This window comes from Xyrauchen texanus, chromosome 37 (genome assembly GCF_025860055.1).
Source record: "Xyrauchen texanus isolate HMW12.3.18 chromosome 37, RBS_HiC_50CHRs, whole genome shotgun sequence".
Taxonomy (NCBI): domain Eukaryota; kingdom Metazoa; phylum Chordata; class Actinopteri; order Cypriniformes; family Catostomidae; genus Xyrauchen; species Xyrauchen texanus.
Genome location: NC_068312.1, coordinates 12,176,225 through 12,201,770, shown reverse-complemented (window position 1 = coordinate 12,201,770; position 25,546 = coordinate 12,176,225). Strand labels below are relative to the sequence as shown.

Sequence of the window (25,546 nt, the reverse complement as noted above, 5' to 3'; positions counted from 1 at the left end):
AAAAATTTTAGATTATGCACTATTTCTAGGTCTCAATCAAATGTAAACAAATTTGTGATTTTGCCCATGTTAACTCTTTAGAACAAAAGGTCACATTTTTTGCTTCCATCACGGTAAGCAATATACTCTTTGGAACATTCTCAAATCATGCTGGATAATATGGATCATCAGGTTGAGTCAATGTGAGCTTCAGTGCATGCTGTCATTAAATCAAAAGGGGGAAATGTACCAAATACTAAGACATTCTCAAATTCATGTTGTAGTTGTTTTTCACAACAACGTTTCAACTTTACGCTCCAATTGTTGTGCCGAAATCATAATTTTAAATGGAATTTAATAAATTAGAAAAATGCTTAACAGAAGCCTTTTCAGATCTCCCACTGTATGTTGTACGATTTCTTCATTGCAAATTGTCTTACAATGTTGAGATTGGTGAGGATGTATCTCTCAGTGTCTTGTTTATGAATTTCATAAACATCAGGACCCACTACCACTGCAAGCTCCAGATGTGTGACCTCTGACCCCAGAAGCGTTCTCCGTAACCTGAACTGACCTAAGACAGAGGGCAAATAATGAAATAAAATGAATAAAAGCATAAGCAGTAAAAAAAAATTATCCAGGACAGTTGGGATTATGAAGACCTTTCATTACAATAAAAAAATGGCACTTTTCAAGATCTTTCAAATCTTCAAGCTAAAATTCAAGATTTTAGCCAGTTCAACAAAAATTACAATAATTCCATGGTATTTCACCACCACAAACATCACTCACTCTTGGGCTGTTTAAGACGTGTCCTCACAGGTAAATTCTGGGTTAATAGAAGGTGAGGTTCACCAGAGGGTAAATCTACAGTATGGTCCTTCCAGAGGTCGATGTGTTTTTGAAGCATCGGGCGAATATAAAGCCTCCTCTCCTTAGACTGAATCAATCCTTGCTGGGGAGAATGTCCATAATCAGACAGACAACACTTTTTGTTGGAAAAGACATTTTTGTCTTCTATATCTGTACTTAAATATATAGGACAACACCTCCTAAATTCAAATGTGTAAATGTATATGTCTTTGATCATGGTAACTAATTGTTTTCACATTTTGGGCCGCTAAGTGCAGGGCTATGCGATATGTCCTATGTGTAGTCTGCGAGCATGGTACTTTTGTGCAAATCTAGTGGGCTGGGTCAAGTGAAACTAAATTCGGAGGTTCTTCTCCGGTTATTGCACCGTCTGCATCCTTTTATATAGTCAATTCCCTGTCAAGCACCAGCGATAAAAACAAAGACAGTACAGCCATGGTCAAAAGCATTGGCAGTGACATACATTTTGTGTTTTGCAAAGTTTTCTGCTTCAGTTGTTGTGGTGTTGATTCACATTGTTTCTAGAGTATTGTGCAGATTGATCAGATGCATTTTAAATAATAGCAAAAAGCTTAATTGGCCAAAAACTTTTTTGGCCCTGGCACTAAATGACCAGCTAACATAATTTCACTATTCATATCAGCAGCACCTGGGAAAGTGTGAACGAGTACTAGTCAGATTAAATCACTCTAATCATTCTGATTGGATTATACGATCAGACTGTTTGCTATAAAAGGAGGGAAGTGCTTCCAATCATTGTGTTCTTGCTCGCAATGGTTACCTCAAAAGAAAGACGTGCAGCCATCATCGATTTGCATCAAAATGGCCTCACGTGCAAGAAAATTGCTGCAAAGAATATTGCACCTGAAAGAACCAATTTACCGGATCATCAGGAACTTCACATCCCAGGGTGTCCAGCAAGTGCCAGGACCATCTCCTCCTGAGGAGTCAGCTACGGAATCGTGTCACCACCAGTGCAGAGCTTGCTCAATATTGGCAGCAGGTTGGTGTGAGTGCATCTGCACGCACAGTGAGGCAAAGACTTTTGGACAATGGCCTGGTGTCAAGAAGGGCAGCAAAGAAGCCACTTCTCTCCAAGAAAAACATAATCCAAGGGAGTGGGCTCTCTCACAATTCTGCCCAAAACACTGCCATGAATAAAGAATGGTATCAAAACGTCCTGCAAGAGCAACTTCTCCCAATGATCCAGGAGCAATTTGGTGATGACCCATGCATTTTCCAGCATGATGGAGCACCATGTCACAAGGCAAGAGTGATAATGAAGTGGCTCAGAGATCATTACATTGAAATTTTGGATCCGTAGCCAGGCAACTCCCTGGATCTTAATCCCATAGAGAACCTGTGGTCAATCCTCAAAAGGCGAGTGGACAAACAGAAGCCCACAAATTGTGATCAAATCCGAGCAGTAATAAGGCAAGAATGGATCGCCATCAGTCAGGATTTGGCCCAGAAGCTGATATCCAGCATGCCAGAGCGAATTTCAGAGGTTATGATGAACAAGGGTCAACACTGTAAATATTGAATATTTGCATATATTGAATGTTTTTGCAAATAAAAGCCTTTAAAACTCATGAAAATCTTATCATTGTTTTCCAGTATACCATAGAAACATGTGAAAAAATGATCTACATATTGAAGAAGCAAACTTTGTAAAACACAAAATTTATGTCTACCAATACCTTTGGCCACATACATTCATTAGAATTTGTTAGTGTAAATGGACTGTATGCAATGAATTAGAAGAATAGAAATATGGACTTGAGTACTTTTGTGCATTGTGCCTTGTTGAATGTCAGGTATGTTTTTAGACTTGGAAAATGCGTTCTCGTCATAACTTTAATGTACACTCCATAAAATGATAGAGAATGCAAGTACTATTAATCAAACTGATCTAATGACACACACAGTATTTCCAGTAATTCTATCGGCCTTCCAGTTTAGGCTGTGGATCAAGGTTTTTTTTTACTTTTCTTTTTTTTTTCACCAACTGATTTTAATTTTTTTTGCATCTACCAGTTGATTTTGCTTTAAAAAAATAACTTTTTAACCTAACTTATTTATAAATTCAAATTACATTGCCAATTAAACAAAAATATAAATAAATAAATAAAGTGGTAAAAAAAAGAATATAATATCTCCCATAATCCAAACATTTTACCCTCTCCAACTTCTTCCACAGCCCATTTTGCAGTGATATAAAAATCATTACGACAACAGGTGGAAAAATACCAGTACAAATGAGATTATAAATGCAATTGTGAATTTAAACATAATAATAATAATAAATGAAAAATAAACCATGACCTATAGATAGCTTAACACAAATCTCATACATTTGGTTTCATTAAATGGCTACAACAGTGATTGTCAGGGACATAATTCATTGTTCCACTATATTTTAGAGTTTAGACATGAATTTTACAAACTGAATTTAGAATTTGCGCTGAGAATGACCTACTGTATTTCTTATGAAACTAGCAAATTGCGCTTTGCACACCGCCACTTCATTAACGTACTGTACAATACACCAACAGATAGAGCAAAAGCTCCCACCCATGGCCAATTGTGCTTTGCGCTGGCACGGAAATTTAGCTTAGAATTAGCGCTCTCGCGAAGATAAGATTGTTGCGCATTGCCTAGCGCAGTCATGAAAACAGAAACCTTCATTTGTTGTTATTTTGTATTAAAACTAAAAGGGAGGTGATATTTACAGTAATACCCCTGGTACACATACAGTATATGTGTCATATAAAGAGGAAGTATCAGTAAAACTATTATGTATTTATTCTGACATTTACTGTGATTCTCTACTGTAAAAACATCCCCATTTTTATTATAAGTGTTTATTTTAGGGTTAAAACATCCATAACATGCAGTTCCTACCAATTTCCCATGGCAGACAGGCAGAAGTGTTCTGGTGTGAGCCGGCCTCAGCAATTTCAGCTGCTCACAGCACATATCCTCTCTCTTTTTCACCACACTGACCGTTGAGTTGATGACTAGTTCCAGACTGGAGGGACAGGACACTGGATATTCGTCTCTGTGTTGTCCCAGCTCAAAGCGCTCTCCCTGGGCCTGAAACGAGCACCTCCATAGCCCTATGAAAGACTCATTCCTCGAGCAATTCACCCACACCAGCTCAAACTGAGGCACTAAATAGAAAGATCAGCCAATGACAGTGTGGCTTTCCATAATGGAATGAAATATGTGCCATTGGGACTTGAACTTGAAGTTTAGGACTTGAATTTGATTACTTGAAATTTTATTAAATTTAATGAAATTTGCTCTTTCTGAGTACCTGGATGGCTTTGTCAATTTTACCTGAATCTGAAGAAAAAAGCTGAATCAGTGTATCAAACATGTTTATCTGAATTTAACAATCTGAATTCACGCCACATACATTTGAATTTTAAGTTTGCTGTAATTCAAGTTAAAAACTGAAAATTCAATTTCTAGTAAAATTGTTAAAACTTAAGTCCTAAAATTCAAGTTCAAGTCCCAATGGCACATTTTTCATTCCATATTCCATGTTCACTTTAAACCTATTGACTCCTTCAAGCTTATTCAAGCTTCACATTTATTTACTGTATGAACCTATAGACTCTGTATCTCTAACCACTGTTAGACCACCATTTCTCAATATGTTTCAATCAGACTCACCTGATTTGGAAGAAATAGTATCAAAATAATAATATAAATCTTGAGGTTTCAGTGACTGTAAAAAATCCTTGGGAGGAAAAAAAACATACAGTTTTAATTGCAGATTGAAAAATAGTGTATTGTATTATATTTCACAGGAACACTTGCTGTTAAACGTGTACGGTCATTGCAGTCTACAAGTTCAATAATGCATATGACATTTTGCTTATGTCACTTTATTACATACTGTATATACTTCATACCAGTATATGTCTTATATTTGTTATGTTTTATTTTTGTCTCTAAAATCTATAAAGTATTAAACATCCTGAATCATATATTAAGTAGGTAATAATTCTGTCTTTAAAAAAAAATCTCTTACCTTCTGCAAAATGGATTGAGAAATGAGTATAGCTGTCGTTTTTAAGAGGCCTGGAACTAGAAAGAGCCATATAAGACTTCCCATATTTGACTACTGGACTGATTTATTCACCAATGCAAGTGAAGCTGATCCAGCACAAGACTTATTTGAGATCAATTCACTGTACTGACACAATTCTGACTGTGACAAACGTTTGAAATTGGTTAAAACTGTCATGTACATTGACCAATGTCTCACACTCAGCTTCAAAGATCAAACAAAAATGTTACTGATCAGCAGGAAGGAGCATGCGCCACAGAATCGGAGTTGATGAATTACAGGCAATATTTGTTGACACACCATGATCTGTGTAAAAGGTAACAAAAGCTGTGCTGTGGTGGGCTCTTAGCTTATTTTATTGATTTGTGACAAAGCTGCAAGAGGTGATTCTCGTGTATAAACAAATGCCTAGCACTATACTGAAACATGATGTTAAACCAGCCAACAAAATAAGTACAAAAAAAAAAGAATAGCTAAAGGAAAAATAACAAGTCCAAATAAATCCATCAGTGAATTAATATCTCAGTAAGAACGTCTAAACAGACCTTAGAAACAGACATCGATTTTGATTTAGCAACATGAGTCCTGTTGGCAGTGCTGGGTAAAAACACATTCATGTAATCAGGATTACGTAATCAGATTACAAAAATAAAGTAATTTTAATTAGATTAAATTCTATTTTAAAATACTTGTAATAAAATTACAGTTTCTTTTATTTTTTGGGGTGAGACTTTTATTTTATTAATGTCGTCAACGCGATTTAAACCTGACTGAGCAGCTTATTTTAGTGAGGACTTTTATGATGGAAATCAGTTTGTTGCTCGTCGCAAGGTTCGCGCTCGTGTATGAGGGAAGCGCGTGCGGTCTGTGGGTAGGTAAAAACAAACACAGCGGAGAGGGTACGAAACACTCAACATAAAGCGATTCAATTTGGCTTGTAAAAGAATCGTCTGCTTGGCTAATTGTTTTATATAATCAGCACTCAATATAGATATATTAGTAGTAAGAATTCAGCTTTAGTTTGTGTGTTGTTCGTAGCATTAGCAGCAGCGCGGCGTGGTGCGGATTCAAACAGTTAACCGAGCGTGTTCGCATTTGGTTAAAACACGTTACACTCATAGCTGCTTTTGTTGCTGCTAAACTGAATGTAGATGCAGAGCTTGTTTTTATGTTACTAGATTCAACCAGTTCACACACATTTTGACGACTCCCAATTTGAGTTTGTGTGCTGGTTGCTAAGGTGCGAATCTCGTTAGCCATTTTACCGATCACTCCTATCAACTGTCGCTGCTCCTAAATGACAGCATGTTTTTTCCGCACTGAAGCTCGTCTATTGTTGATCAAGAGGCTTTCAAACCGTTACCGCGTTGATTTTAATCGCCATTAGATAAGATCTCGTCTGTGTTACAAAAACACCGTCCTGGCTACCTGGACAGCAGGTTTTGTAGAAGCGATCTTGGGAAAAATCGCTGTTGATGCCTATAATGCAGTCTAGGTAGGAAGCTCACTTGTTTTTGAGGCACAGCCCGTAAGCGTCTTTGTTCTTACTAGCCAAACATTAACATTACATCTGAAAAGATCAAAGTAAAAGGGCAGTGCAGGCTATTTAAACCCCACATCCGAACGTTTAGACAGTATAGATAATAACGCACACAACGGCTGATAGTTTTTTTGGCCTCGCCGCATCAGGGAGTAAACATCTACAGAGCAACAAATATGATCTAGTTTAGACTGATGGACTGTTCTTGTTGTTGTGTCTAATGTAAATGCAGGCATGTTTTTTTTCAGGTGTGGGGTTGGGGTGGGGTAAGTGGACACCAGTCCCAGACCATGTTTGCATGGCTATATTTAAAGGCTGGGCAGATAGGGGGATGATTGTCTTACATTGGAATCACTGTGTTGACAGTTAAACTAGCAGCAGGCCCTCTGCACCTGTCACTAACCTCATCTTACACAAACATCTCTCAAACATTTTCTCAGTGTCTGTGAAAAGGTACAAAGGATGGTGTATGAATGATCTGAAAATTGGATGGAAATATTATAAATCTCATCAGCCTCTCTTAACATGTACAGTGTTACATGGGTTTTAAATGCCTAGTTGCCATGGATACATTGGTATTGAATGCATTTTGAAAGTGTAAAGTAAACCTTTCATAAATGGTAGTCACTCATTTTTGTCATAAAAGTTGAAAAAGTAGGTCCAAAACACTTCCAACAAGAATTCCTACTTTTGTCAAATGTCTTGGATCTTCTTTTGTTCTTGTGTTCTCTCCTCGGGAAATTTTAAGATGTAATTGGTTCTGTTTCCTTTTCTCCCCCAGACTTTTCTATTTTGTACATACATTGTTTTATATATACTGTTTATGATGACTTCAGTGGTCGCTAATGCTGTCCAGGGCAATCAGGACAGAGCCCTACTAGAGACCACACACACTTCACAGAAACAGATACAGGTGAGGAACTCATAGGAATGTTAGCCATATGTTTGGGCCATATGTTCTCATTAAAGGGGCCATGACATGATGAATCAAATTTTCCTTTGTCTTTTAACATATAGAGGTCGTTTTACTATAAAAACATACTGTAAGTTTCAGAACTCAAAACTTCCTCATCACTGCAGAAAGAGCATTTGTTGAAGTCAAGCTGCCAAAACGACTCACTCTCTTTGTGAGGTCACACTGTGGTAGATATTTGCATTGTCATTTCCGTAGCCCTGCCCAGTAACGGTGAGCAGTGATATGGCAAGGAGTGAGCAGGTCAGTCAAGAGCATAGAGCCAATCAGAACAGTGGCCAGTGGTCAGGTCTTAAAGGAGAAGCAGCACCAAAACCAAGTATTTCTGACAGAGGGTCAGAATGAGGGTGGGAATCTATCATGTTTTACTATAATAGTTATTTTATTTTTTAAAAAATTAATTACTAATATTATAAGTGATCCTCAAGGAAAATATTACAATAAAAAAGGGCATGTCATGGCCCCTTTAAAGTTAGCGGGTGTTTAATTGTGTCGTCTGTCTCTAGGCCACAGCTGAACAGATCCGACTCGCCCAGATGATTTATGACAAAAATGATGCAGATTTTGAGGGCAAAGTCCAACAGGTGAGTGGTGCCAACATCCCAATATGTCTGGAAAATATCGGTAATACGTTTTTGCTGGCCACTACTATTACTAATGATCTGGCTTCAATACAATTTAAGTTCATTGGACAGAATTTGTGGTGAAATGTTGATTGGCACTGGAAATAATTTTAAATTATGTAGTGTATGTAATGTCTACACATTATAATACACACTTTTTCTAAAGCCTTGCCGGAAGATGTAAACTATGTGTTTGCATGATTTTAGTGCAACAAAACCAGGGATTACCATTGTAATGGAGGTTATGAATGAATGTTACTACACTCAAAGAGCTTTACACAGTGAACCTCCACCAGTGTACAGCATCCACCTGGATGATGTGACGGCAGCCATATAGCACCAGTACACACACCGGCTATTCGTGGAGAGGAGAGAGTCGAGTGATACAGCCAGTTAATGGATGGGGATTATTAGGAGGCCATGATTGAGAAGGGCCAATGGAGGAATTTGGCCAGGACACCAGGGTTACACCAGGGTCCCTGCTCTTTACGAGAAGTGCCCTGGGATTTGTAATGACCACAGAGAGTCAGTTTACCAGATTACAGGGTTTGTTGCGTCTTCATGAAAACAAAGCAGTAATATTGGATATAACATTACACCGATAAGGTTAGCATGCGATTTTATCACACTAAAATAATGTTAACATGTATGATGTTTATATCTTGTGGCTATACTTTTGATACAATGTTGTTTTTTTACTCTATATTACTGTTTCTGGCCCTACTCACATTTAATTTGGACAAAAATCAAATTGAGATTTGAACTGCGATATAATAAACAAAACATGCAAGTGATTCTTAACCAAATTTAAATCATGTTTTGCATGGAATACAGAGGGGGGAAAAACACCACACATATATTGCATGCCTGCTGTGTAGTGTTTTCTTTTTTTGGTCAAATAGTGAGTGTTGGCTCACTTTTCATTATTATTTTTGAACCCAGTCAACTTGAGTATTATATTGTTGTAATGTAGTAATAATAAAACATTATTATAGAAATATATCATTATTGTATAATAATACATAATATTATTGTTCAATAGTAATCTTTGATAATTTCTTAACTTGCTCGTGGTATTGCTATGCAGTCTGGTTAAAATCTCAAGCCCTGTTACATGGAGGTATGTGAAATTACACAAATGTGCAATTAAAATGAATCTGGAGTGCTTTAAATGTTATGCGCTCAGCGCATGATAGCACACCAAACCAAAGTCAGTGCACATTGATTCTCAAACGATTCTCAAAAGAATCAGAATCGATTCTTAGTTCAGTGTAAACCGCAGTGGCGCACGGATGAGACGGTTATAGAAACAAAGTCAAGTGCACAAACACGACTGTTTGCAGGCTAGGTGTATCAAACACATGACCACTTGTTTCTGAATTAATCTACTATCCCGAAATTCTTTCACAAACCCACATACATGGCAACAGGAAATTTTATTCATGATAACATGCCAACAAACAACATGAAAGACAAGCTCGCACCTGTTGTTGCATTGATTTGCACAGAACGGGGGGAAAAAACAGCAGAAAATAATGAGAGGCACAAATTAACATGGGGCTAGTTTTAAAACACATGGTTTAAATGTTTCACACACACTGGTTAGACGAAACTTCATTAAGCAGCAAAAGTAAAAATTCACAGGAAAGTGAATTTTCATCTCTGTATTTAGTGTTTAGTTAAAACTAGACAAACTTGGTATCATTTTAATCTCCAATCTGTTAGCTAGCATGCTTGCGTAGTCTTAATTTTTTATCTACGTAGAAGTGACTAGCCAGGGTTAAATCCCAGTTGCGCTGTTACAACGTGCCCCAATTAGAACAAACTATATGAAATTCAGTGCAGTCAGATATGTAATTTACATAAGTCCCCTTAAAGCTTGTGTGTGTGTCATCAATCCATGCATTGTTTTGGCAAATGCTGTGGCTTTGTTGTGTTGTCTTTGTCAAGTGTGAAACTAATTGCTATATTATATATGACAAAGTTAATAAATGGCTTTTATTGATATAATATTTTAGTTTATCTTTTATTTATTTGAATTTGACAAGTTATAGTTGTTAGAGGGGGATTTTAAGCTCTCATAACGGTCAGGTAACAATGTGCCCCTCGCATGTTACTGCGTGCCCGCCTATGGGGCACGTTGTAACGTTTCACTTTCTTTTTTTCCAGGGAGATGGTGAAAAAACTAAACGCTGTATTCATGAAACAAGTCTACATATTTGTACCAGCCCATGTGTAAAATTAATGGGAAAAAAATTAAATTACTTTGAACCCCAACTTAAGAAAAACCAAAAAGTGTTAGTTTGTGCCCTGCTTTAGGTGATATTTTCATTTTTTTTTTTTTTTCTCCTTTCCCTATGCCTTTCTCTATTCTTGCACAAACTCCATTTCTTTGGCTTTTGCTTATTGCCGGTCACTCACTTGTCAGGACAGTGCCTACACCTGATGAAAACTAATGGAACAGTGCATTCGAGATCCTTGATACATTTCTGAAGCAACAACCATGCTATTTAAACTGCTTTACTATCATCTGTGCAGAGGAGAGAAGCTGACAGCTGCACTCTTACAGAAGCAGATATATATATATATATTTAATCTTGGCCCAGCAACTTACAGTTATGGATATAGTTAATATTTTATATGAATAGGCATGGCATAATTTAATTTTAAATAATAATTCAATGCTATTAAATGATTAACAATGCTTGAAACAAAAAAAACAAAAAAACTAAACAACAAAAAAACAGTATTTTTTAATATATATATATATATATATATATATATATATATATATATACACACACAGCGCTGTGAAAAGTATTTGCCCCATCCTGATTTCTTCTGTTTATCTCCCTACTAAATTGTTTACAAAATTCTAACAAAATCTCACATAAAACAAAGGTAAACACAAAATACTGTTTCTAAATGATAATTTTATTTATTGAAGCAAAAAAGTAATCCAGTACCAACTGGGCCTGGTTGAAAAGTATTTGCCCCCTTAGTTACTAAATCCCCAAATGTATGAAACTGAATTCATAATGGGGATCAGCTGGACTAGATACACACAGCCCTGATTAATGCCATCCCTGTTCAATCTAATCAACACCTAACTAGAACTTTTTCAGCAGCATGACGTTGGCTAAAAGGTCTCACCCAGTAGCACACTAAGCCACGGTCGAAAGAAATTCCAGAAATGATGAGGGAAAAAGTGATTGAAATACATCAGTCTGGGAAGGGTTACAAAGCTTTTTTTACAGGCTCTGGGACTCCAAAGAACCACAGTGAGAGCTATTATGTCCAACTGGAGAAAACTTGGCACAGTAATGAACATCCAAGGAACTGCAGGTGTCTCTCACATCAATAAAGGTCACTGTTCATGACTTCACTATCAGAAAGACACTGGCCTCAGAAGAACTTATGAACTCAGAAGAAAATTAAGGCTCATCTGAATTTTTCCAAAACACACCTTGATGATCCTCAAACCTTTTGGGAGAATGATCTGTGGACTGATAAGTCAAAAGTGGAACTGTTGAGAAGACAGGAGTCCTGTTAAATCTGGTGTAAATCAAACACAGAATTCCACAAAAAGAACATCATACTTACGGTCAAGCATGATGGTGTGTGGATGCTTTGCTGCTTCATGGCCGGGCCAACTTGCATTAATTCAGGGAAACATGAATCCTGCTCTCTACCAGAAAATCCTAAAGGAGAGCGTCCGGTCATCTGTCCGTGAGTTGGAGCTCAAGTGCAACTGGATTATCCAGGATGACAACAATCCAAAGAATAGGAGTAAATCCACCTCTGAATAGCTCAAAAGAAGCAAAATTAAAGTTTTGGAGTGGCCTAGTCAAAGTCCTGACTTGAACCCAGTTGAGATGCTGTGGAAGGACCTTAAACTGGCAGTTTATGCTCAGAAACCCTCCAATTTTGCTGAACTAAAGCAGTTTTGCAAAGAAGAGTGGGACAGAATTCCACCACAGTGTTGTGAAAGTCTGATCTCCAGTTATCGGAAGCGTTTTGTTGCAGTTGTTGCTACTAAAGGTGGCACAACCAACTATTAAGTTTAAGGGGGCAGTTTGTTTTTCACATGGGTGATAAAGGTGTTGAATAACTTTTTGCTTCAATAAAAAAAAAAATAAATAAATATATATATATATATATATATATATATATATATATATATATATATATATATATATATATATATATATATATATATGTATGTGTGTGTGTATGTCAAAACTTTATTTTGTGTTTACTCAGGTTGCCTTTGTTTTATGTTAGATCTCATTTTGAAGATCTCAAACAATTTGGTATGAAAAATACACAAAAATAGAAGAAATCAGGAAGTGTGCAAATAATTTTTACCCGCACTGTGATCAGTTGAAGAATTTAATAATGTTGAGTGTATTTTGATGGAGAACCTATTTTCTTTCTTGTGATTTTAAGAGATTTTTATGTGGTTGTAAAGAATGAAACTGAAAAATTGTGATACTCTAAACTAGAACCGTTTATTTAATCTTGTGGATGTTCCATGTTTTGTTCACAGTGCATACAGAATGTCAAAGGCCAGTTTATGTAATGTGACTCCTGATTTTTGAAAACTGCTGTTAAATAAAAAGCTGAAAGGGAAAAATAGAGAGTCAAGACATTTTGACAGAAAAAAAGAAATTGGAGGACAAGATGCATCATACTTTGAATCAAATCGTGAGACCATAACATCATAATTGAAGGACGAGTCAATTTATTAAATATTTTTATTTTGTGGTAATTGATATTATGCTACAAATGCTGCATTTGAGCTTAATATGAATGAGATGTGTCTGACTGCCACTTATGTTGTCATATTCTAAATAGTTTGCATTTGATTGTGTTTGTGTTGTAGCTCATGGAGGTTACAGGCAAAAATCAGGATGAATGTATGGTGGCCCTTCATGACTGCAATGGAGATGTCAACAGGGCTATCAACTTCCTGCTGGAGGAGGTCACTGACAAGGTGCACACACGCTGCAGTTTATCCTGATTTACTTGTTTCTGATTCAGTCACATTACCTCTCTTGTAACTATTAATTATACCTGAAAAACTAGACTGGGTTGTTATTCATGTAATTATTTGTATCTGACATTACTAGCCTGCCATACAAATTATCAAGATGCTGAAGGTCTTTGTCAAACTGTTTTGAGCTTAATATTGACTCATTGACTGTTTGTGTTTTCAAATATTCACTTTATGGCCCCTTCCTTGCTACTTTCTTTGCACAGGATTCATGGGAAACTGTTGGCAAGAAGAAAAGTGTTGGAAAAGAAGGGACAACAGCAGAGAACAGAGAGAAGAGAGGAGAAAGGGAAAGCAGGGGTCGTGGGGGTCCAAACAGACGTGGCCGAGGGGCCAGCCGCAACCAAGAAGGTGTTTATTTCTATGCATGCCCTTACTTGCACATGAGGATGTGCATGCAGAATAGTGAAATTTTATTCAGGCACATTGATTTTTAAAAAGTTATTTTTATTGATAATTATCATGATTTTTATAACCTGAATTTAAATGTAATTTCTTCATGCATTAGAGTGGTGAGAATTGGGATAGAAAATGTGCGTTATTGTCATGTAAATGTCTCGCTGCAAAAAAAAAAAAAAAAGATATAATATAAATATAAAAATAGGATTCATTTTATTTTTAAGTATACAATTTTTTCAGGGACACACATGGCTGTTTGTCTTATAATTTTCATAATGTTGTTTTTGTTGTGATTGGAGAATAGGTGTAGCATATAAGCATGCACTGCTCTCTGCCTCTGTTTTCAGGCCGATCAGAAGAGAACGGGTTTGATCCAGCTCCAGCAGAGAGAGGAGGAGACCGTGGGCGCAGAGGAAGAGGGAGAGGTCTGTACAATAACACACTCAAAGTCATTCTTTCTCACTCGACTCTCAACCACTTTGTTACCTGCTAGTTGGTTCCAGTGAATGGTTATTAATGTGACAGTGATGTCATAAACTGTTTTTGTATGTTAAATCTTAATGATGCTTCTTAAGAGCACTATGATTGCAGTTGCAGATCAATTGCTGAATACTTGTCATATACAGTATTTGATATTTTGACAGAACTTGTCAATAGCTGGGTTTCCATCCACGAGTTTTGGGATATTGTATTAAAACTGCTGGATGGAAGCATCAAGATGCAAATAAAATCTCCAAAATGCGCATAAAAAATGTATATGCTTTCTAGAGGTGGATACATTTTTTTTATTACATTTAGAAGATATTTTGTCGGAAAACTGAATGAACTGACGTTTCTCTTGTTTGTAGTTACACTGTCAGCCAAAAGTTTGGAATAATGTACTGATTTTGCTGTTTTGAAATGAAATTGGTACTTTTATTCACCAAAGTGGCATTCAACTGATCACAAAGTATAGTCAGGACATTATTGATGTAAAAAACGTCACCATCACTATTTGAAAAAAGTTATTTTTGATCAAATCTAGACAAGAACCATTTCCAACAGCCATCCTTGAGTAATCATGCTAAATTGCTACTAAATTTGGTACTAGAAAATCACTTGACATTTTATCAAACACCATTGAAAGCTATTTGGTTCATTAAATGAAGCTTAACATTGTCTTTGTGTTTGATGTTGAGTTGCCACAGTATGCAATAGACTGGCATGTCTTAAGGTCAATATTTGGTCAAAAATGGCTTTCTCTTGAAACTCATCAGTCAATCATTGTTTTGGAGTAATGAAGGCTATACAATGCTTGAAACTGATTTCATACAAAAGGTGTACACTACAGTCTTCAAAGACAAAGCACAACTGCTCTAACAAGGACAGAAAGAGATGTGGAAGGCCAGATGTACAACTAAACAAGAGAATAAGTACATCAGAGTCTCTAGTTTTAGAAATAGACACCTCACATGTCCTCAGCTGACAGCTTCATTGAATTCAACCTGCTCAACACCAGTTTCATGTACAACAGTGAAGAGACGACTCGGGTGTGCAGGCCTTATGGGAAGAATTGCAAAGAATAAGCCACTTTTGAAACCAAAAACAAAAAGAAAAGGTTTGAGTGGGCAAAGAAATAGACATTGGACAACAGATAATTGGAAAATACTGTAATGGATCTTAACCCCATTGAGCTTATGTGGGATCAGCTAGAATGTAAGGTGCGTGAGAAGTGCCGACAAGACAATCACATCTGACAAGTGCTACAAGAAATGTGGGATGAAATGTCACCTGAGTATCTGGATAAATTAACAGCTGGAATGCCAAGAATCTGCAAAACTGTCATTGCTGCGCATGGAGGATTTTTTGATGAGAACCTGACGGTTCAAACGACAAGATGAGGGGCGTATTCGAAAAGCTGCTTTGAAAACAGTTTATTTTCGCAATTCTGTTTGGTGGCGCAGAAATTACATACTTCAGCTTCAATTTGGGGTACAATATAGGACATACTGCAACATTCAAAATAGGAAGTGTGCTCCCCAGTCTACCCAGACTGTTTATTGAAATTAAGCTGCACAAAAGGTCATAAAGAGTACATTGCGGTTATGATGTCAGACCTATCAGTACATTAACATATGACTGCCCACATTTACATATTCATGTCTATTCAGTTTTCAGCAACTTGGGATATTGATAACCAATCATAACAGAGGTTGTTTACATGGCCTTAAAGGTACAGTAGCAACAAAATACAGCCCAATAATGGGTCTGAGATAAGGTGTTTTGCAAGGTCAAGTAGAATGACAAAATTACTGCTAACATCTTGACTGTCTTGAAAAAACATTAATACACTTCTAGAGGAAAAAAAATATACATTTTGCTTCTTTAGCTCAAACATCAAGGCGTGATATTCAGTCATTTAAGACATTACAGTGTTATGTTCTGTAAAGCTGCTTTGAAACAATATGTGAAAATTACTTGTTTTACATTGTAATCTTTTGTTTTTGTGTGTTGATGTGACGTTTTAGGAGCAGGAGGGCGAGGGAGAGGCAGAGGAGCTGGAATAAGCAGATTCTCTCAGGGCATGGGGTGAGTGTTTAGTCTTTCCTTTCTAGTCTCCCTTTCAGTGAGGAATATCTCTAAGCATTCCAGATGTGGCTTTGATAATGATTACATAATTACTTAATCAGGGCCTCTAAATTCTAATCTTTACTCTATATAAGTCTATATTTCCACACACTCATTATGCTACAAAAAACCTGTTCCTGATTCAGCTTTCTCACACAGGGTAATTTGCTTGTATTTTCTAGAACATTTAACTCTGCTGAGTTCACTGGCTCTGCTGAAACAGGAGAGGCTGCCAATGAGACTACTGAAGGAGCAGGTGAGTGCTGTTTATTGATCTAGATCTTAGGCCACGGCACTGTTTCTTTAAGGTAATGGAAGTCCGTCTCCAAAGCTTTTCACTTAATGAGTTTTCAGTGTAATACAGCTCTCAGCAGAGAGAAGAACAAGTAGTATAAGTAGTATTGATTTCACACAATATAGGCAGAAACTCTGAATGTTGATTTGGGATCTGACCTACGCAGTGCGAGTTGATGTTTCACTATGATTTTTAAAGAACACTTCACCCAAATCTGGACATTCTGTCATCACACCCTCACATTGTTCCAAACATGTATGGTTTTATTCTGTTAAACTGTGTTATAAAAAGTGTCCCTCGGCTTTTCTTCACTTTCATATGGTTAAAAGATGCCATTAAAGGTGAATATCTGTCTGTGTTTTTAGCGTATAAGCGGCTTCACACATTCACATGTGTGCTGAAGCACACAGCACATGCAGACTGTATTTAAATAAATCAGCATTTTAATTATCACACTACAACATATCACTTTTAATTTGATTTATTTTCCATTTAATTGTAAAGGGATTAATGGCATGCGCTTGTAAGCATGTGAGCATTTAAAGGCAGCCGTCTTTCTGTCAGTCAGACAGTGTGCTGGGATTGAATTGTTGCGGTGCAAGGTATTAATGTTACTGTACTGGCATTGTTACATCTTTAAATCGACTTGGTATCCAAGTACCGGTACTTTTGACATTAACGATAATATTTCCAGTTTATTTACTGAAAATCTTGCTCTGCTGAAAATACATTGCAGTCGGTCATGAAACGAGACATGTAAGAACCAATGACTTTACAATCACTGAAGTCAACCTTGGTGTAAATATGTGCAAGCTCAAATTTGAGAGCTACGGCAGACTATGAAATGGTATATTTACCCTGTATATTTGTTTCTGATAGTATGAATGTACCTTATTACTAAACTGATTCTCCTTTCAGGAGCTTGGAAGGACAATCTGGAAGATTGGGCTGCAGAAGACTGGAATGAAGATGTGAGTCATCTCAGGAATCTTGACATTAAACAATTAAAAGAAAAGATTGATCATGCTTATGTTTAATTCTCACTTTTCCTTTTAACAGCTATCTGAGACCAAAGTGTTTACCGCCTCCTATGCTCTTGGCTCCAAGAACCAGATGCAGCCTGTACAGGGGTAAGTGCTTCATGTGCTTTGAACATTTGCTAGCACAGAGCTTTCGTGTCTACTGACGTTGACATCTATAAATATGTCCTTTAATATCCTCAAGGAAGATTGCATGTAACTGAAGATAACATCCCACCAAAAGATGCTGAATTTTGATTTGGCTTGCCTTGCACTTCAGATCCCTACATGAAAAAGAGCATGCGTCAACTAGTCCTAAACAGCTCTGAATACAATTTTCAAAAAGCAGTTATGAAGCACGAAATGAGATCACACTCTACCAATGAAGTGTAGAAATGCCTGTCTGAGCATACATTTCTAGACCGGAGTGCAATTCTTACAATACTGGGCAACCATTGAAGTGCATTTTCCTCAGGAACGTGAATTTGAATTATGTTGCTTTGACAAAGCCCAACATACTGTGATTCTACAGACTTTTAGGGTTGTAATCAATTGTAATTCCTGCTATAGTTTTCAAGCTATATCTACTAAACTCTGCAGAGATTTTCAGACTGTTCTGAGTTGTGTTGATGTACACTCACCTAAAGGATTATTAGGAACACCATACTAATACTGTGTTTGACCCCTTTCGCCTTCAGAACTGCCTTAATTCTACGTGGCATTGATTCAACAAGGTGCTGAAAGCATTCTTTAGAAATGTTGGCCCATATTGATAGGATAGCATCTTGCAGTTGATGGAGATTTGTGGGATGCACATCCAGGGCACGAAGCTCCCGTTCCACCACATCCCAAAGATGCTCTATTGGGTTGAGATTTGGTGAATGTGGGGGCCATTTTAGTACAGTGAACTCATTGTCATGTTCAAGAAACCAATTTGAAATGATTCGAGCTTTGTGACATGGTGCATTATCCTGCTGGAAGTAGCCATCAGAGGATGGGTACATGGTGGCCATAAAGGGATGGACATGGTCAGAAACAATGCTCAGGTAGGCCGTGGCATTTAAACGATGCCCAATTGGCACTATAAGGGGCCTAAAGTGTGCCAAGAAAACATCCCCCACACCATTACACCACCACCAGCAGCCTGCACAGTGGTAACAAGGCATGATGGATCCATGTTCTCATTCTGTTTACGCCAAATTCTGACTCTACCATCTGAATGTCTCAACAGAAATCGAGACTCATCAGACCAGGCAACATTTTTCCAGTCTTCAACTGTCCAATTTTGGTGAGCTCTTGCAAATTGTAGCCTCTTTTTCCTATTTGTAGTGGAGATGAGTGGTACCGGTGGGGTCTTCTGCTGTTGTAGCCCATCCGCCTCAAGGTTGTGCGTGTTGTGGCTTCACAAATGCTTTGCTGCATACCTCGGTTGTAGCGAGTGGTTATTTCAGGCAAAGTTGCTCTTCTATCAGCTGGAATCAGTTGGCCCATTCTCCTCTGACCTCTAGCATCAACAAGGCATTTTTAGCCCACAGGACTGCCGCATACTGGATGTTTTTCCTTTTCACACCATTCTTTGTAAACCCTAGAAATGGTTGTGCGTGAAAATCCCAGTAACTGAGCAGATTGTGAAATACTCAGACCGGCCCGTCTGGCACCAACAACCATGCCACGCTCAAAATTGCTTAAATCACCTTTCTTTCCCATTCTGACATTCAGTTTGGAGTTCAGGAGATTGTCTTGACCAGGACCACACCCCTAAATGCATTGAAGCAACTGCCATGTGATTGGTTGATTAGATAATTGCATTAATGAGAAATTGAACAGGTGTTCCTAATAATCCTTTAGGTGAGTGTATACTGTATGGTCTAACTGATTTTAATAATGGATTCCGCACAGCAGATGATCAAAAATCTGTAAAATCCCATGGACTTGCATTGAAGGAATGTTGAAACAGTTCAATGGAATGCTTGTTAATTCAAAATCCAACAGTCAAAAAATGTCCACCTTTTCCTGAACCCAGAGGTGTTCCATGATTCATAACTAATGCCTACTTTCAATTTCCGGTCTCCAGTGTTTTCACTAGCATCAATGTACTGTATGTTCTTGGGGGATAATGTGATGTTTAGAGTATTACATTTGTAAAAATCATTAAAATCATGCATGTGGCTCCTAGGGCTGCAACTAACGATTATTTTGATAATCTAAAGATTGTTAGAACGATTATTCAGCGATTATTGCAATGATTAATCATTAGCTCTTAACCGGTTATTCAGCTTGTGCCCCGACTTAAAAGTTTGTCTTTTAAAATTACCTCTAAATGATATTTCACGGTAAAGAAACAACATTATCAAGTGGTTTTGTCTTTCCATGTAAAATTGTCAAAAAAATGTTTTAAACAAGATAAACTTACTTGAGAAGCAACATATAAGATAATTAGACTTGCTTTAAGAGGATGTATCTTAAATATAAGTTATACTTTTGCGAGTGCTGTTGCAAATTCCATCTGGCTTTTATGTGTCTTGCACTGTACTTGTCCTTCTGTAAGTTTCTTTCATCTTCACACATGATCTCTGGAGCTCGAACAGAGTGACAATCAGGTTCTTGGTCAATTCTCTTACCAAGTTCCTTCTCCCCCAATTGCTCAGTTTAGCCTGGCAGCCAGTTCTAGGAAGAGTCCAGGTTGTTCCAAACTTCCATTTAAGAATTATGGAGGCTGTTGTACTCTTGGGAACCTTCAATGCAGCTGAAATTTATTTCAGAGCTGCATGCAGTTACTTTGACCTCATGGCTTGTTTTTTGCTCTGATATGCATTTTCAGCTGTGAGACCTTATATAGACATGTGTGTACCTTTCCAAATCATGTCCAATCAATTGAATTTGCCACATATGCACAATCAAAGAAAAATCTCAAAGCTGTTCCAGAGAAATGAGATGCACCTGAGATAAATTTCACATGTCATAGCAAAGGATCTGAATACTTGTCAATGTGATATATAAATTTGCAAAGTTATCAAAAATCTTGTTATTGGGGAAAAACTTTATTTAAAGCATTTTAGCATAAGGGTGCAACAAAAAAAAAAAAAAAAAAAAAGAGTCTGAATACTTTCTGAATGCACTGTATTTTTGCAAATACACTCACTGTTGTGCAAATATGGTCACAAATGGCCTGAACACTCCTGATCATACCCAATTGTACATTGCCCAGACACGAACATTGCGTTTACTGTAGATTTTGCATGCTCACGAGAATTGGAGAAGACATAGCGCTGCGCCTAAATGTCAATTAAATCTCTCTTCCTCGTAAGCCAATTCATTCTCTTTCTCTGTGCTTCTCAGGGTGGATCTCAGATCTCTGATGCCTAAAATGACAGAGGGTGACTCTGAGCTGGCCGGTTTCGAGCCATCATCCCCTGATACTCTAACCCAGAGCCTGGTGTTCACCAACTCCCAGCAACTCTCCACCCGAGCAAACACGCACAGCTACGCCTCTGCTGCCGCTGGCACTTATGCACACGCCGCATCTGTGAGATCTAACGCAAGCACAAACACATGCGGTCTTTTAGCTCAGTTAATCACCACATTTAGGCAGATGAAATGCAAAATTCTTCTCTAGACACTTGCTCAAAGTGTGGCTTTCAATAAAGGTTTTTCAGTTTCAGGAGAGATTTATTTTAACTTTTTTTTTTTGTAAAAGGATATGCATTAGCCACAAAGCAAACAAACTGAAAGTTAACGATGCATTAATACTGATGCTGGTACCAGAGGGTCTTTTGGGTCATGTTTGGGTCATTAATTTGTTTGTGCTGCAAAACATATGTTAAGTATTTAATCAAATTGAATCAATTCATCAAACTAAGTCATTAGGATTACCTGTATTCATTGTTTGTATTAATTTATGTGCCTTCTAGTCCATGCTGGGATCCAGACTTCACCAAATTGATGTACAGAAAGCAGAACCAATCAGCACACCCCAACTCACCCCTCTGTCCAGTCAGATGGCAGGCGCCCTAAGCAATGGCACTGTTTCTGCAGAACCCACTGCTTCAGTTCCACTTGCACTTTCACCTATGACTCTAAATGAACCCAAGGAGACGCCCATTACAACAGCTCACAGTTAGTATTACACACACTGTGGTCAATATATTAGGCCCCAAGGGGCTGTAAGGGGATGCTTTTATATTAAAAAAATGGAAAAAGTGTTAATATATAAAGCCCCCCACCCCCCGGTCTATGGAAAAGTAAAAAGTTGATTTACAGACTTTGACATTACCATTTCATTCTTCTTTCAAATTGCAAAAAATTGTCTGCACTGAAATTTCGGCTGCTGAAAATGCTATTTTCGTTTTTTCAGACAGAAACTGTTACTTCAATATCCGGTAACAGAAACACTAAAGGCCTTTGCATACCAAAGATTATGAGAGCCGAATCACCAACAAATGGCCCCTTCACATTAAAAGAAAGGCGAATTATCGTCTTCGCACATTCAAACCTTTACAATTGGTAGCGCTAATCGACAAGCGAATTTTGCTCTGGTATGGTAGGTGGCGCAAAGGACTTTTTAGCTGGTCTGCCCTTCGCCCATTATGGATGAAAAGAACACCTTGGCAAGCAGATTGAAAAAAAGAAAGGATATTTCTCCACAAGCTGCTTTTTGTTGATTTACGGAAAGAGAAAGAAAACATTCGAGACATATTCACAAACTATTTCTGTTCACCCGCGTGACAAGTTGACTGGCAGTGCAGGGCTCCAGACTGCAACTAAAATGGTTTTAAAATTATTTGCGAAAATAATTTAAAATCTAGTCGCCATCGGCGACAGTCAGGATGTGTGCTTTCATATGCGGTTTCATCAGATATCATCTTGTGAGTTTTTGAATGCATCTTTAGAGTGCCAGTGCAGTGTGTCTTGCGCCACTTTTCTCCCTTTTTTAAAAATAATTTTTAATGGCGATATTTTTATTTGGTAGAAATGTTGTCAGTACTTTATAGAATAAATAAAAAAAATTAATTTATTCAAACACATACATATAAATATTATTATTTTTTTCCAGAGCTGTGTATATATATATACACACAATTTATTTATTTGTGATGTGAGATCCAGCTTTTGATACTTGGGACCACTGAGGGGCTCATACACAACTATTACACAAGGTGCAAACTTTCACTGACGCTCAAGGCGGCAACACACTACTATATGCATATTATACTTTATATAAATACCTGTTATGTAGATTCTGAAGGGCGGAACTAAATAAAAATATATTTTATCTCTTATATTTATATAAATTCTGAAAGGGGTTTGAAAACGTATGAGACAGAAGGGGAATGCAAATTTGTGCACTATTATACAATATATATATGAAATACCTGTTTAATGAGCTATGAGATGTCTTTTGCTTTCTATCTTGTTTTTGAACAACAATCTAAATCAAGCAATTCTGTGATGTGGCAACTAAAAAAAAGCCATTTGTCTCCTAAATGTTTCTTTTTAGGAGCCAAATGGCTCCTTAGCCTTTTTTTAGTCTGGAGCTCTGCAGTGTTAATCTGAGGGGAGATTTGAAAAAATTGAGTGGAAAAAAATTATTATATTATCAGTTAAAACATGTAATAATTTACAAGTGTGATTTATACCACTGGCACAAATACTGCATATAGTTGTGTTAAGTACAGTTGTTTAAAATCACTGCATAATGCACACAAATATAATAACCATTAAAACAGATGTTGTCAATTGGAACATTACTGATTGTATCTTATTGCCATATACAGTATGTTGCACATTATAGTCCACATTCCCAGATGTGAATTGATTGTTCTCTTGCTCATTAGCACATTAATGAAGTGCATTTGCCAGTGCTCTGATAATGTGGTATTGTGTGTCGTTTTACTGTCAAACTCCAGTATGACATTAAAGAAGCATAAAGGCACCATTGTAGCAGTCAAAATTATTCGTGCATTAAATTTAAAGTCTCTTGAAGCCATACAATGGTTTTGTGAATCGCAAAGGATGTATTTAATAAGTAAATATACAGTATGTATGTGCAGCACACTTCTGAGAATGAGCGCTACTCTGTTTTTGACACACACACACACATATCAGCACGCGCGCGCACACACAGATTGTAAAACGCTACAGTTTTCAGCACAGCTCATATAATACAAATATTGTAGTTTCTTATAATGAAAAATTGTTTAATTTGAGTTTGTATTAGTGTATATTTCTCATGGGATTCTCCTCTCCACTGTTGCCTTTAGCTATTCTTTTTAAAGCAGCTTTTGAGCAATATATATTGTACAATTTTAATTGAAAATGTTTTCTGTTCAGGTTTATATTTAAAAAAAATACACTTGTCAACTGAATGCAAAGTTAATGTTGTCCATATCATTTTTGAAAACTTTTAGCTCATACTCACTACAGTGGGTATGAATGTATAGCTGCCTATACATTTTAAGGTGTTCCAACACAATGGGCTCATCATATTTCCAATTACTTGCCATCAAAGCTTTTAAACCCGTTTTATTTAACACGGCTTTAAATTTCACGCTCTCTTTGCTCTTTACAGTGGACCTGAAGGCCCAACCTGACCCATCCCCCATCCTAAGTCAACTGACCCAGCATCAGAATTCAGCAATCCAGTCGGACCTGCCGGCTCAGGCTCGAGACCCTGTCCCACTCCCCCCACATGATGGGCCCTCTCCATCCCTGAACCCCCTCTCTGAGCCTGTTGTCACCACAACAGAGCCCACACAGGCCAAAAACATCAGACCACAGAGACGGAGAATGCTCCCTCCCTCCAAGGTACTGACAGAACTAGTACTTTCATTGATCTGGCAACGAGGAACACCCACAGAAGTGAACCGGAGTTAAAAAATTTAGTGTGAAGGCTCATTTTGGGAGTACTATGGTAGCGTTAACTTGTTTAATGGTTTCCAAATCCCATTGCCAAAGAAAATGTTCTTTATTCAAATGTACTTTCTAATTTCTTAGTTAATAAACAAGCTATTATGCATTTTGATTGCCAGATCCCCTCTTCAGCAGTGGAGATGCCAGGCTCTGCTGATGTGTCTGGGCTGAACGTGCAGTTCGGTGCACTGGATTTTGGACCCGAGTCCACTGTGGAGAATCTTAACCAATCAGAAACTAGCTGTCAGAAACCTGTAGCTGCTGCTCAAACCCAGAGCATCCTGTACTCCAAACCCAGTACCATCAGGTGTGTCTGTTTACCTGCCTCAGCATGTTTGATCTGTTCAGTTTAATTGCTGATACTTTAAGAATAGTATGTCATTATTTACGCGCCTTCATGTCGTTTTAATCCTGTATGACTTTCTTTTGTAGAACACAAAAGGAGACGTTTGGCAGAATGTCCAAGCTTCTCTTTTTTTGTTCAGTGAAAGTGCATGGGCAAAAACTACCTTAAAAGTCTCTGTATTCACTTTCTTTTGTTGGCAGGCTTAATTCTGTAAAGTTTCTCCCCAAATTTCTTTACCTAACACTCTTAACAAATATTTGAACAGTTTAATTTTCTGTTTTATTTGGCAAGGAAAAGTACCTGGAATTTGTTGAGACTTCTAGCAGATGCCTAAAAGGATGGGTGGCTTGGCCTGCCCTAATTTTTCTTTTTACTATTCAGCAGCTAATATTAGTAAAATTACCAGATAGTGCTGATACACCATTTGGTTAAAAACAGAGAAAAAACAACTCACCCCTACTTCCTATCTGCACGGTTTGGTGCCTCTATTCTTTTTCCAGTGTCTGTGTCCAAAAATAATGTTGTAGTTTGGCATTCATTCAAGATCCTAAATCAGTTTAAGAAAGCATTTGGCCTGCATGAACGGTTTATTTTCTCCTTTAGCAAATAATACTTTACTTCCTCCATCTCTTCATAGCTCTGCCTTTGGAACCTGGCATTCTTCAGGAATAACACAAATAGAGCATCAATACATAGATGACGTATTTGCCAGTTTCTCACAACTATGTCAGGCATTTAATCTTCCCAAAGTACATTTCATTCACTATTTGCCAGTCAGGGATTTTGCTCATAAAAGATTTCCAGGCTTTACTTCTCTACCCCCCAGAACCCACCTTGAAACGATTG

The 25,546-nt window shown here is 37.4% G+C and overlaps 2 protein-coding genes across 3 annotated transcripts in view; one reads left to right on the top strand and one right to left on the bottom strand.

Moving 5' to 3' along the window:
* Positions 1–5,132, bottom strand: part of adamts13 (ADAM metallopeptidase with thrombospondin type 1 motif, 13) — a 33,404-nt gene extending 28,272 nt beyond the window's left edge. Inside the window, exons 1-5 of the mRNA XM_052108893.1 lie at positions 4,895–5,132; positions 4,534–4,600; positions 3,757–4,025; positions 772–934; positions 420–553 (exon numbers count right to left, since the gene is read on the bottom strand). Coding sequence (XP_051964853.1) covers positions 420–553; positions 772–934; positions 3,757–4,025; positions 4,534–4,600; positions 4,895–4,978 — 717 coding nt within the window. The 5' untranslated portion in view covers positions 4,979–5,132. The remainder of the gene's footprint in view (positions 1–419; positions 554–771; positions 935–3,756; positions 4,026–4,533; positions 4,601–4,894) is intronic.
* A 601-nt stretch (positions 5,133–5,733) lies between these two features.
* LOC127630948 (ubiquitin-associated protein 2-like) overlaps positions 5,734–25,546 on the top strand; it is a 33,859-nt gene continuing 14,046 nt past the window's right edge. For both annotated transcript variants that reach the window (XM_052108849.1, XM_052108848.1), the window contains exons 1-14: positions 5,734–5,804; positions 7,255–7,386; positions 7,953–8,030; positions 12,955–13,065; positions 13,332–13,476; positions 13,872–13,949; positions 16,032–16,092; positions 16,314–16,387; positions 17,345–17,397; positions 17,486–17,556; positions 20,785–20,971; positions 21,357–21,561; positions 24,014–24,249; positions 24,474–24,661. In XM_052108849.1, the coding sequence (XP_051964809.1) occupies positions 5,736–5,804; positions 7,255–7,386; positions 7,953–8,030; positions 12,955–13,065; positions 13,332–13,476; positions 13,872–13,949; positions 16,032–16,092; positions 16,314–16,387; positions 17,345–17,397; positions 17,486–17,556; positions 20,785–20,971; positions 21,357–21,561; positions 24,014–24,249; positions 24,474–24,661 (1,688 nt within the window). In that variant the 5' untranslated portion in view covers positions 5,734–5,735. The remainder of the gene's footprint in view (positions 5,805–7,254; positions 7,387–7,952; positions 8,031–12,954; positions 13,066–13,331; positions 13,477–13,871; positions 13,950–16,031; positions 16,093–16,313; positions 16,388–17,344; positions 17,398–17,485; positions 17,557–20,784; positions 20,972–21,356; positions 21,562–24,013; positions 24,250–24,473; positions 24,662–25,546) is intronic.